The sequence below is a fragment of the Carcharodon carcharias genome, chromosome 12 (genome assembly GCF_017639515.1).
Source record: "Carcharodon carcharias isolate sCarCar2 chromosome 12, sCarCar2.pri, whole genome shotgun sequence".
In the NCBI taxonomy this organism is placed as follows: Eukaryota; Metazoa; Chordata; class Chondrichthyes; order Lamniformes; family Lamnidae; genus Carcharodon; species Carcharodon carcharias.
In genome coordinates this window covers 79,445,231-79,459,071 of record NC_054478.1, presented here as the reverse complement: position 1 = coordinate 79,459,071, position 13,841 = coordinate 79,445,231, and the positions used below count along the sequence as shown (strand labels likewise).

At 48.5% G+C, this 13,841-nt stretch overlaps 1 protein-coding gene across 2 annotated transcripts in view; it reads right to left on the bottom strand.

Annotated features, from left to right (window-relative positions):
- metap1d (methionyl aminopeptidase type 1D (mitochondrial)) overlaps window positions 1-8,660 on the bottom strand; it is a 180,581-nt gene extending 171,921 nt beyond the window's left edge. For both annotated transcript variants that reach the window (XM_041200717.1, XM_041200718.1), the window contains exon 1: window positions 8,589-8,660. In XM_041200717.1, the coding sequence (XP_041056651.1) occupies window positions 8,589-8,631 (43 nt within the window). In that variant the 5' untranslated portion in view covers window positions 8,632-8,660. The remainder of the gene's footprint in view (window positions 1-8,588) is intronic.
- Between the last annotated feature and the right edge of the window lie 5,181 nt (window positions 8,661-13,841).

The window sequence follows — 13,841 nt, the reverse complement described above, 5'->3', positions numbered from 1 at the left end:
ACAGTGCAGAATAACTTTTCAAACAATTTGCTTAAAAACTAATTTATTATAAAAAACACAAAATAAAAGCCTAATAATTATTATACCAATTATTTGATTCAAAAGCCTTTTTTTAAAAAAGTAACATTTGAATTTTATGTAAAACAGTTCCATAATAAGTGGATGAAATAGCACCCCATACTAAGATTTAATGTGCACTTTTTTTATTTATTAGTTTGTGGAATGTGGGCATCACTGGCTAGGCAAGCATTTATTACCCACCCCTAATGTCCCTGAGAAAGTGGCGGTGCATGCTGCAGTCCTTGTGGTGTAGGTACACCCACAGTGCTGTTAGCATGTGCCAGTATATTTGCTGTGGCCTCATAAGACAGGTTGCTTTCAGCAATGTTGAAGTCAGATGCACAAAAATCTGGAAACATAACCAATTAATAATGCAGAATTACTGAGAAAGAAACATGAGGCTAAGGATAGAAAAACAGTATGAAATGCACAGACATCTGAAGAGAATGGAGAACTGAAGTCACAGAGAATTACTGAGAAAAAGAAAATACAAGCATGATAAGTGCACAGAAATTAAAAAGCAGCAGACATACAAAAAAACAATAAATGAAAGACAATAGTGAGAAAAGGAATGTGTTTTGAAACAAATATATAGTTTTACACGAGGAAGGCAAGCACACAGATGAAAAACTGCACAAAGATCAGAAAAAATGAGTTCTGATGAAAGATCAATCTGAAACGTTAACTCTGTTTCATTCTATATACCGCCAGACCTGCTGAGCATTTCCTGTTTTTATTATAGAAAAAGTGAGGTTGGGAATTGCACCCAAGGGGATGGAATTTTCCAGGGCCTTTGAGGAGGGGGCTGAAGGTGGAGGGGAGCTGGACTATTATGAAGGAGGATGTTGGAAAGGAAGTCAGATATCCTTATGTCAGATTTGGATTTTCCAAGGGGTGGCCAGCATGTCAGGAGTACACCTCAACGCTTCAAACAGGTAATTGAGGTAATTAACTCGCCAATTGAAAGTAATTTCAAAGGGTTTTTTGAATTTTGCCAAAAGTCCTAGATCAGCACTCTCAATTGGCAACTAGGCATATAATGACAGTTGGGCAATCATCGTTCTGCTGGGCAGGCTTCCTCCCAACCTTTCAGTCTGGACTGCATATCCTGTAAAATCCAGCCCATTAACTCTATTTTTCTCTTCACAGGTGCTGCCTTGCATGAGTATTTCCAGCAATTTCTGCTTATATTTCCATATCTCAGCATCCCAGTTACATGGTTTTTTTTAAACCAACTGAGCTATTGGGAGGATTTTCTGCACCTTATTAATTATTATTACAGATTAACATTAGTTGCTCCCATACAGGTACAACACTGGCATCCACCAGACAAAGTGGAAAATTGCCTAGGTATGTCCTTGTCCACAAAAAGCAGGACAAATCCAATCAGACTAATTTACCACCCCATCAGCCTGCACTCAATCATCGAAGTTAGAAAAGGTGTTGTCAACATGCTATCATGCATCACTTACGCACCAATATCCTGCTCACTGATGTTCAGTTCAAGTTTGCCAAGGCCACTCGGTTCCAGGCTTCATTACAGCCTTGGTCCAAACATGGACAAAAGAACAATATTCTAGAGGTGAGGTGGGACTTGCCAGTAAGGCAGCATTTTACCAGGTGTGGCATTAAAGAACCCTAGTAAAATTAAAGTCAATGGGAATCAAGGAAAAAAAACTCTACTGGCTGAAGTAATAGCTAGCACAAAGGAAGACGGTTGTGGTTGTTGGAGGCCAACCATCTCAGCCCCAGGATATCACAGCAGGAGTTCCTCAGGGCAGTGTCCTAAACCCAACCATCAATGCCTGGTTCATCAATGATCTTCCCTCAATCATAAGGCCAGAAACGGGAATGTTTGCAGTGTTTAGTTTCATTTGCAACTTAACAGATAATGAAGCAGTCCATGCCCACATGCAACAAGATCCGGACCTTTAGACTTGGGTCAATAAGTGGCAAATAACATTCACACTGCACAAGAGCCAGGCAATAACCATCTCCAAAAAGGGAGAACCTAACTATCTTTGGCATTTATTGGCTTTATCATCATCGAATTCCCCCATCATCACTATTCTGAGAGTCACCAATGACCAAAAACTTAATAGGACTAGCCATGTAAATACAGTGGCTGGGAACTCTGTGACCAGTGATTCACCAGAAATACTCTCTACTGGTCCGGATGAATGCTGCTCCAACAACATTCAAAAGTTTAATGTAAGAGGTAAGTTTTAAAGAGTGTCTTATTGGAGGAGAGGTTTAGGGAGGGAATTTCATAGCATAGACAGCTGATGACATGACCACCAATGGTTGGTAAAAGAAATGGGGAATGCACATGAGACCAGAGTTGGAAGTATGTAGAGGTGTTTCTCCTGACTGTTGCTCACAGGAGTTGGTTTATGGTGGTTGTTGGGGGTGTGGGTAGGAGCAATGCTTCAGTGGAATAATCTAGATTTCAGGGTTTGAACCTATCATTCTCTTGTCTCGCCATTCAACCATTGCTCAGCTCCGCAACCACAATCGGCGCACATGTCAACAGTCTTCTAAAAGCCTGAAAATGCTTTCAGCATCTCTTCATCACCCATATTGGACATTCTCTCAAATTCGGAATTATCACATTGCTCTATGATTTATGGTGCATTTCCTTGGCTGCTTCCTGGAAGATCAGAAAAAGGAACCAAAGTTGAAATGAATATCCTGGTATTATTGTGAGTACAGTTTGGGGCTGCCATGTAACATTAAGTGCTGCCCTACTGTCATCAATTAGTCGCTAAGGTTATATTAGAAGAGTTGGAGAAGGTTAGCAAGATAGCAAAAAAATTTTTGTTTTTTTAAATCGAGGAATTGGAAATGTACTTCAGCAAGTACATGGTTGCTTGGTGAACAGGGTATACTCAGAGACTGCAGTGGTTGCCTCCAAAAACTAATACCTTGCCTCTTCTCAGTAAAACAATCCAAGCCTTTCTTTGATCTATAACAACCAAACCACCCAGGCTTCCAGTCAGGCAGACTGCAGAATAGGTCACAGGACCCTTTCATTTACCCCCAACCTTAAAGACACAGTCCCAAAATATAAGAATCTGATAAACCTCATAATTGTAACAATATTCTCACTTTTATATTACCATCAAGCCAGAATGCCAACCCAGATTCAATGTGATCCCTAGATGGGTATGCCAGAAAGTGTCACCTTAAACCTGGTTGCCAATCTAGTGATGCTACACCACCAGACTACTACATGCTAAACACTCAAAAACAGTAGTCTTGAAAGACAACCAAGCACTCCCACAACTAATTGATCAGAACAAAGCTCTGTGGCTTTGCAAGGTTCAGTTGAACACAGGAGTGAACAATTCAGCAATTAAAAGATGGAGGAGGTTCTATGAGTGTACTGTTCCTTCTGTCGGGTCACTTTGTTCATGAACATGGTTGCACGCCTATCTACCCGTGGGTGAGTTGGCAAACAATATCCTGCAGACGCAGATACCAATATAAGATGAAGCACACGCTGTTTATTTACACAAGCAACGGAAGCTTGGCCTAAATAGCCAAGTGGTTATGGTACTGGGCTTGTAACCCCAAGATCAAGAGTTCAAATCTCACACTGGCAAACTATGAAACAATGTAACTTCATCTGAATAGGAACAGATAGAAACGTATTTGTACTCGAAAGAGTTACACAAGCAATGGAGCACTAACACAATGTGTGCTTCTCCAACCAGAGTCTATTCTAAACTATTGATTAACATTGTAGCCCACCCTACACAGCCATTGGGTAATATAGTCACGTGGCCAATCTGCTCACATTCTCTTAAAGGAGTATTACCCCTCAGATTACCACATTCCTCCCTCTTTACTTAAAAGTACAACTTACAATCTTTACAATATATCAACTGTTTACATAAATAAACAATTTACAAATTCAGTCTCCCTGGAGGCTTCTTCAAATGTAGCTCTACGATTTCGGAAGGTTTATCTGAGGCCTCCTTCTCAGGAGTCATCTGTCCGGTAGGCTCTCCGGTAGGAACCTGTAAGCTTGTCTCTTCGATTCTTTCAGGCTCAACAGATCCTATAGCTACTTCCAAACCAAGTGGAGTTCCTTCCACATGTGGTGTAGACTCCAATGGAAATGCTTGCACCCTCTTTCGGGCCCAGTCACATGCATTCCCCCCCACAGCTCAACAACATGAAGATCAACTGTCAGGAAGGTTCTCAAAATCAGGATGTTGGGCAAGGCTAAAATCAGCTTCGGTATGATCAGCTTCCTGTCGTGTAAAAATGTTTTTAAATTTCAGGGCCTGGTTAGTAATTCCACTTTTTCTTCCTATGTTTCTTCTTTTGATGGGTTTTCCTCTTAGCAGCGCTGACTTTAATCTCGGTCTTCTTTTCAATTTCCAAATTGGCCAGGCTAGGCTCAGGTATGAGCTCAACTTGAGTGAACTCGATGGTTGAGTCTTCCAGCATTTCTTCGACTGTCAGCTCCTTTGAAAACTAAGGGGTCTCTATTGTTAAAACTTCTTGGCTTCCACTTGGCTGATTCTTCAGCTCTTCCATTCTTTTTTTATATTTGTTGGTATTTCCTGGAGGGTTAAGTATTGCTGTGTTTCCTATGCTAATTTATTCTTCACCTCGGCCAGAAATATGCTGAATTCTTTATGTTCTTCCTCATATCTTCTAATGGTACAAATTGGGGTCTGAGGGACTCTTGCAATATGTGAAAGTCCTTCAGCAGGTTTTCTTTTTCTTTTTGGAGGCATCTGGCTTCAACTCAAACTCTGTCCTGAAGCGTCACCTCTAAAAGTTCCTTTTGTTGAGTTCTTTTTCCAAACAGTAACAATTCCTGCTTCAGACTGAGATCTCAGTAGTCTCTCAAGATTAATCTCTCAACCAGGTTCTTCTAAAGAGACTCAGTCCTCTGCCTGCTATTCCTATTAGGAGTAGATTAATAGACTGATTTTCATAATGTACTGGAACCTTGCATATACTTGTTACTCGTATGTCTTCGCCAGTATGTCTTTAATTTAGCATCTGAATTTTCCAGATTTAGTGAGTGGCCTTCTCTATTCAGATATTTAAGCATATATTCCCCTACAACTGTCGTGGTTACCCCCGTATCCGCCTCCAATCAGATGAGTTTTCTGTTGATTTCCACTGTCATGTAGATTGGCTCTGTTTTACCCAATTTTAAGTTGTGTAGTGGATAAATATCTGGCTCGGTTTCTTCTGGTTCCTCTATTATGTGGATTTCACGATTTTTACCTTTTTGTTTAAAATTTGTCCCAATCTGTCTTTACAATATCACATAATGTGCCCATTACGATGGCAGTAGAAACACTTGATTCTTTTAAGTTGTCATTTGTTTGCAAACTGTCTGGTTCCATTTCTGCCATTACTAACGTAGGTTTTCTCTGTTAAACAATTGCTTTTTGCTGGTCTGTTAATAGTGGGTGCTTCCTGCCTTTCCGCAGAGTCCGTTTCCACGCCAGTGCTTCCCTCCCAATGCGAAGGATGATGCCATTTTGTGCTCCTTGATTGCTTCTGAATCCCTGACTGCACTTTCCATTGTGAGCGCCAACATTGTGAACGGCGTCTTTGTTAATCCCACATACTAATCGGTCTCTTAACATGTCGTTAATCGACGTACCGAACTCACAGTGCTCTGTCAGTTGCTACCTAGCAAGTGACTGTCTCTCCAGAGGCACAACACCTCAAATTAAATTTAAGACGCTGCATTGTTACCAAGGATTTTGGGTGAAAGTGGCTTTTCACAAGGTTTACCAACTCATCAAAGCTCGTGGTATTTGGTGACATTAGACTCTGAATTAGGCCGTATGTTTTACTGCCACGTGTCGAAAAGAGGATCGCCCGCCTCTTCTCCTCCCCCGTTGACCAACAAGAACACGAGACATTCAATATAATGTGACCAATCATCGGTGGTCTGATCAAACGGTTCAATATGGCCAAACTGTGGCATACAGGAGGGAGATAATTTCAATGGCTATGGTGAGGGCTGTGCTTACAATTGGCCTGCAAGGCACGGCTGATTCACTTCAGTGGATTTTTCGTGGCTTTCCTTGATGTCATCAGCTGGTCAAGTTTTGCCTTGTCACCAGTTGTAATGTTCCTTCTGTGGGGTCACTTTGCTCACGAACAGGGTTGTACGCCTATCTACCTGTGAGCGAGTTGGCAAACAATATACTGCAGACGCAGAGATCAATATAAGATTATGCACATGCTGTTTATTTACACAAGTAACAGAGCACTAACACAATGTGTGCTTCTCCAACCAGACCCTACTCTAAACGACTGATCAACAATGTAGCCTGCACAGCAATTGGGTAATACAGTCGCTTGCTCAATCTGATCACATTGTCTTAAAGGTGTATTGCACCTCAGATTACCACAATGAGCAATCCCCATCTTAAATAGATTCAACACACGCATAAGAAACGCATTCACAGGCATTTTCAGCCAAAAGTGCCAAGTAGCACACTCCATTCAGCCTCTTCCCAAGCTCCGCAACATCGGAGATGCCAGTGTCAAGCTATGGCATTAAGGAGCAGCTGAATGCATTGCACACAACAGAGGATATGAACCTCAACAATATCCTGGCTGTAGTGCTAGAGCCAAGCTATTCCTATACAATTTTAACACAAATATCATCCCAGCAGTGTGGAAAATTGTCTAGGTTGTGTACAGCCCACAAAAAAAGAAAGATATATTTGAGTCAATCACCGCATTGTCAGACTCTTTCCAGTCATTAGCAAAATACTCAGTGCCATCAAGTGACATCCAATCACCTAAAGCACAATTTCCAAATCTCAGTTTAATTTCCACAAGAACCACTCGGCTCCAAACCTCACCAGAGTGCGGATTCAGTCATGGACACAAGTCCTGAATGCCAGATGAGACCAACTGTTTTGGCATGAAATCATCACATATCAAGTTAGGCATCAAGACAAAACTGAGGTCAAGGTAAAAACCATCCAATGGCAGGAATCATATCTGGCATAAAGGAAGATGGTTGTATTTGTTAGAGGTCAATCATCACAGCCCCAAAATGGTTGCAAAATTCCTCAGAACAAGATCCTTGGGCCCAACCATCATCAGCTACTTCATCAATAACTCCCCCTCCAAAAAAAATGAGAAGTTAACTGATTGGTCTGCAGCTCCTTTCACCAGTCCTCCAATGATGAAACAACCAATGTCAACATATTGCAGGATCTTTCTGGGCAAACTTAGGCTAGCAAGTTGCAGTAACACAGACCGCATGATTGGAATTCAATTGCATCAGTATATCTGCAACACTCAGCCATTCAGGACCAAACAAATGAACTCATTAACTCCTCCAAGATAAGTGTATTGTGATTGCAATATGCGCTGTTAACAGAATGCACTGCAACAACTCATCAAGCTTGGACCCGAGGGCACAGCCTCAGAGTAAAGGGAAGACCTTTTAGAACAGAGATGAGGAGAAACTTCTTTAGCCAGAGAGTGGTGAATCTATGGAATTCATAGCCACAGAAGGCTGTACAGGCCAGATCATTGAGTGTATTTAAGACTGAGATAGATAGGTTCTTGATTGGTATGGGGATCAAAGGTTACGGGAGAAGGCGGGAGAATGGGGTTGAGAAACTTATCAGCCATGATTCAATGGTGGAGTAGACTCGATGGGCCGAATGGCCTAATTCTTGCTCCTATGTCTTATGGTCTTTGAAAGTGCTTCTCAATCTGTGACCTCTACCACCAAGGAAAGGTTGCGAGATCAGAGGAAGACAGTTACCTGCAAGTAACGCGTTATTCACAATTCTAACCACGATTACTTCATCCAAACTGGGTTAGAATTCTCAGGGCGGGGAGGAATGGTCAATAAATATAACATTGCCAGCTTCAGCCACAGTACATTAATTAATTTAGTACAATCCTCTTGATAAATGTAATGTCAAATTACATTGCAATGTTCCTTTTATTTTATACTTCTTATGTTTCAGAAACTCCCAACATCCGATTAAGAAAGGAACTGCATGTGATGCATTCTCTGCGCATGTACAGAGATGGATCCATGAGGAACCCATCGGGTGCTTTAGGCTGAGGACAGTTCCCTGCCCCCTGGCCTCTCGCTGTCCGGGGGCTTTAGGCTGAGGACAGTTCCCTGCCCCCTGGCCTCTCGCTGTCCGGGGGCTTTAGGCTGAGGACAGTTCCCTGCCCCCTGGCCTCTCGCTGTCCGGGGGCTTTAGGCTGAGGACAGTTCCCTGCCCCCTGGCCTCTCGCTGTCCGGGGGCTTTAGGCTGAGGACAGTTCCCTGCCCCCTGGCCTCTCGCTGTCCGGGGGCTTTAGGCTGAGGACAGTTCGCTGCCCCCTGGCCTCTCGCTGTCTAATCCAGCGCCAGTTAAAGTGTTTCAACAGCGGGTGAAGCCGTCCACCCCGCTCACCTGCCCTGGATGACTTGTCGAGTTTGTTGCGCTATGAGCCCCTAATTTCTTCAGGCACCATAAAATGGCAGAGAAGCCGAGCGACTACATTCCCCTTCTTACCTGGACTGAAGATGCGAAACCTGAGCAGAGGAGCGGAGGCCATCTTGTGGTGATTGGCAGATGTCCCAGCATTCCTGCTGACCCCGTGCAGTAGGGAGGAGGGTATCGGGAGGAGGAGGGGGGGGGGGAGGGTATCGGGAGGAGGAGGAGGGGGGGGGGGGAGGGTATCGGGAGGAGGAGGAGGGGGGGGGAGGGTATCGGGAGGAGGAGGGGGGGGGAGGGTATCGGGAGGAGGAGGAGGGGGGGAGGGTATCGGGAGGAGGAGGAGGGGGGGAGGGTATCGGGAGGAGGAGGAGGGGGGGAGGGTATCGGGAGGAGGGGGGGGAGGGTATCGGGAGGAGGGTATCGGGGGGGAAGGGTATCGGGAGGAGGTGGCGGGGAAGGGTATTGGGAGGAGGGGGAAGGGTATGGGGGTAGGGTATCGGGGAGGAGCGGGTGGAGGGGGGAGGGTATCGGGAGGAGGAGGAGGGGAGGGTATCGGGAGGAGGGGAGGGTATCGGGAGGAGGAGAGGGGGGAGGGTATCGGGAGGAGGAGGGGGCGGAGGGTATCGGGGAGGAGCGGATGGAGGGTATAGGGAGGAGGAGTGGGGTGTATCTGGAGGAGGAGAGGGTATCGGGAGGAGGGGAAGTGGGGGGTTTCGGAAGGAGGAGTGGGGAGTGGGAGGGTATTGGGAGAAGGAGGGGGGCATCGCGAGGAGAGGGTTGGAGGAGGGGGGTATCGGGTGGAGGGGGTGTGTATCGAGGAGGTGGGGAGCGTATTGGGAGGAGGGGGATGGGTGCAGGGCGGAGGGTGTGTTGGGTGAGGTGAAGGGAGGGGCGGTCTGGTGAGGGGAGGCAATGGGGGGGTGGGTGATGGGGGGGTTAGGAGAGAGGAGGAGTTGGGGGTCGGGGCGGATGAGGGAAGGTGGGGGAGGGGGGATCGGGTGAGGTGGGGTAGGTGAAGGGGGGAGGGGGGTCTGGTGAGGTGGGGGCGGGTAAGGGGAGGAAGAGGGGTGGGGGCAGGTGAGGGGAGGGGGGGACGGGGGGGGTGGGGGTGTGACAAGGGGGGGGGTGGTGTGACAAAGGGGGGGTGCTGATGAGGGAGGGGGGGTCGGGGAGGTGGAGGTCGGCAGGGAGGGGGGGGGTCAGGGGTTGTGACGCGGGGAGGGGGGTTCGTGGGGCTTACAATAGGGAGCGGGGATCCTGGGCGTTTATGGTGGGGATGGGGGTTTGTGGGGTTATGGTGAGGGGGGTTATAGCAGGTCAAGGGGCTATGGTGGGGGGGTGTCGGTGGGGTTATGGTGTGATCAGGCATGTCATTGTGGGGAGTGTGGGTCGGAGGTATGAGGAGGGAGGTGGGGTGGGTTATGGTGGGGAGGGTTATCATGGGGAAGGGGATATCGTGTGGATGGGTGTGTTGGGGGGGGTATCGTGGGGAGAGGATGTCGGTGGGTTATTGTGGGGAGGGGGTTCCGGCAGGTTTTGGTGGGAAGTGGGGGCCGACGGGCATTATGGTGGGGAGGGGTGGTCATGGGGAGGGTTGGTGGGGTTATGGAAGGGGTGGTTGTGGAGGGTTATGGAGCTATGGAGTGGAGGGGGGTTATGGTGGGGATGGGTGGTCGTGGGGGGTTATGGAGGGGAGGGGGTCTGGGAGGGTTATTGTATGGAGCGGGGTTTAGGGGGGTTGTGGTGGGGAGGTGGGATCCTGGGGATTCATGGTGGGGATGGGGCTTCGGGGCGTTATGGTGGGGAGGGGGCGTTGTGGTGGAGAGGGGGGCCTGGGGGGCTTATGATGGGGAGGGTTATGGTGGGGAGGGGATCAGGGGTTTATGATGGGGACGGTGGATCAGGGGATTTATAGTGGGGGGGCATCAGGGGGTTATGGTGGGGAGGGGGCTCAAGGAGTTATGGTGGGGAGGGTAGTTGGGAAAGTTTTGTGGGAAGGGGTGTCAGGGGTTATAGTGGGGGGGGCATCGGGGGTTATGGTGGGGAGGGGGGTTGGGAAGGTTTGTGGGAAGGGAGTGTCAAGGGGGTTATGGTGGGGAGTGGTGGTCGGTGGGCTAATGGAGGGGAGGCGGTCCGGGGTTGTTACGGTTGGTAGGAGGGGACGGGTGTGGTTATGGTAGGGAGGAGGGTTCAGGGGGGTTATGGTGGGTGGGGGGGTGGGGGGTGTGGGGGCGGGATATCTTGGGAAGGAGCAGTCGGGGGGCTTATGATGAGGATGGGGTGTCCGGGGGTTTGTGTTGGGGAGGGGGGGTTCAGTGGGGATTATGGTGGGGAGGCCGGATCAGTGGGGTTAAGGTGGGGTTGGGTGGGTCATGGTGGGTAGGGGGGTTCGGAGGGGTCATGAGGAGGGGGGATCAGGTGGGTTATGGTAAGGAGGGGAGGTTTATGGTGGGGATCGGTATTTGGAGGGCGTTATGGTGGGGAGGGGGCATTGTGGGGAGTGTTATGGTGGGTTAGGGGGTTATGGGGGGATCGGGGGGATAATGCTGGGTAGTGGGTTCGGAGGGTTATGGTGGGGATGGGATTTCAGGTGGGTTATGATGGGGAGGAGGTGTCAGGGGAGACTTATGGTGGGGTGGGCAGGTTGGGGGCATTATGATGGGGAGGGCATGTCGGGGTGGTTATCGTGGGGAGGGGGATATTGTGGGGAGGTGGGTGTTGGGCGGCTATTGTGGGGATGGGTGGTCGATGGGTTATGATGGGAAGGCTGGGTCAGGGGGTTTATGGTGGCTAGGAAGTTCAGGGGGGTGTTATGGTGGGTGAGGGGATATCGTGGGAAGGAGGTGTCGGGGAGCTTACGATGAGGATGGGGTGTCCAGTGGTTTATGGTGGGAATGGGGGGTTGGGGGAGGTTTGTGCTGGGGAGTGGCAGTCGGGGTATTATGGTGGGGAGGCTGGATCGGTGGGGTTAAGGTGGGGAGGAGGGGTGGGGGGGGGTCAGAGGGTCATGTGGAGGGGAGTAGAATGGGTTATGGTGAGGAGGGTTATCATGTGGATGGGTGTGTTGGGGGCTCTATCATGGGGAGGGAGTGTCGGGTTATGGTGGGAATGGGGCTTCGGCGGGGAGCTAAGTTGGGGAGGGGAGTCTGGGGGTATTATAGTGAGGAGGAGGTGTCAGGAGAGGGATTATGATGGGGTCGGGAGGGGGATTATGGTGGGGAGCGGGGGTCATGGTGGGGACAGTGGGGAGGGGGGCTTGGGGGGGGGGATCATGGTGGGGAGGGTTATCGAGAGGAAGGGGCTATTGCGGGGAGGAGTTGGTCTGGGAGTATCGCGGGGAGGGGGGGTCGTGGGGTATTGCGGTGGGGGGCAACGCAGTAAGGGGGGCAGGGTTCAATGTAGGGAGGGGGTTTCGGTGGGGGTATCCCGGGTTGGAGGGTCGAGGGGTGCATCGTGGGGAGGGGTTTCAGGGTGGTGGGTTTGAAGGGGGTTCGGGTCAGGTATCTCAGGGAAGGGGGTGTCGGGATGTATCTCGGGGAGTGGGGGTGGGGGTGTATCGTGGGGTTGGGGGTTATCGTGGGGTGCGGGGTTGGGGGGTATCGTGGTTCAGGGAAGTTGGATATTGTGGTTTGGTGGGGTATCGGCGGAGGCAGTGTATTGTTGGGTGAGGGCTCAGGCAGCGTATCATGGGGCAGGCGGTGGAGGGTTGGTGTGGTATTGTGGGTTAGGGAGGGGTCAGGGGCTATCGTGGAGGCCGCAGGGCATCGTGGGTTGGGGGGAGGGTCGCAGGGTGTCGGGGGTGGTGTCGGGATGTGGGGGTTTGTGGGGTGGTGTAGGGTCGTGGGGTAAACCAGCTTATATTTCAACTCTTTCTTGGACTCGAACTCAAGTTCTGTCGAAGGGTCATGAGGACTCGAAACGTCAACTCTTTTCTTCTCCGCCGATGCTGCCAGACCTGCTGAGTTTTTCCAGGTAATTCTGTTTTTGTTTTTGTTTAGGGTCGTGGGGGTTGGATGGGGCGGGGGCTCGTGGTGGTGAGGTGAAATGGGGGTCTCGTGGGGGTGGGATGTTGTGGGGTGGGGGGTTTTGGGAATGTTGTGGGGCAGGAAGTCGTCTTGGGGAAGGGGGTCGTCGTGGAGTTGGGATGGGTGGTGTTATGGGGTGGATGATGTTGTGCAGTTCAGGGGGGGTGTCATGGGGTGGGGGGAATATCATTGTTTGAGGGGCTGTGGTAGGGAGTGAGGTATCGTGAGGTGAGTGGTCGGGGAGGGAGTATCGTGGGGTCGGGGGACTATCATGGGGTGAGGGATTGGGGAGGCGGTGTCGTTTTTTCGGGGTGGTATTGTGGGGTGGGAGCACATTGTGGGCTGAGGATTATCGTGGGGTGAGGGGTTGGGGAGGTGAAATGACTCTCTAAATATGGACTTTTTGTTGTAATATGTTAAAACTATGCATATATATGGCTGCACAGTTACCAGTCATATGGAGTTCATACATAAATTTGTGCAGATATAACAATAATTCATCTCAAAATTTTATGAAAATCCATTGAAACATATTGAAGCCAGACAAAATGAAAGATCTTGTTCAGCTACCCCTGCTGCTAGCCACAATTATTGTCTCTGGCCGGGATTTCCCAATCTTGTGTGCGGCGGGACCTGAAATTCCTGCCCAAAGTCAGTGGGCTTTTGGCTGCCGCTGCATGGAAAGGCTGCTTCATCTATAGCTGATAGTTATGGTTCAACTACTGATGCTCTTAATCATCTTCATACTGATGACACTGAAAAGTTGATACAAGGAGAGAAGCTGGCGTTCTGCAGGAGAAAATGGAGGAATTAGAGTTTATATTTGTGTTAGAGCTTTAGTATTGTGTGTTTGATCAGTTCTACAAAAACCAACAATGCCTTACAAGATGCACAGATAGCCCTTAGTATTTGTGCAAATCTTTACACTACACTGTCACTTCTTGAAAGAAACCTGAGAGTTTTGACAAAATTGAACTCCAGGCCTGATGTAAACTGCAAGTGTGTAAATAAATGGAAAATGATTAGAAAAAAAAGCCAATGATCATGAAGTAACCTCATGCTGATAAATACTTTCTCCAAGAGACAAATTTCAGGTGGTATCTTTTATCCCTGTGATGGGTGCACTTGAAACCAAGTTGAAGAAAAGAACAATCACGTGAAAATGTTGCGAACAATTTTTCGCTTTAGGTTCATTTAGATGCCTTGGAAAAAATGGCGATGTGAAAGTAAAACTTCTGATGAAAACTATCCTGAAGATATTGATGCTAACCTCCTTGGGGAAATAAAACACTTCCATGCTTAT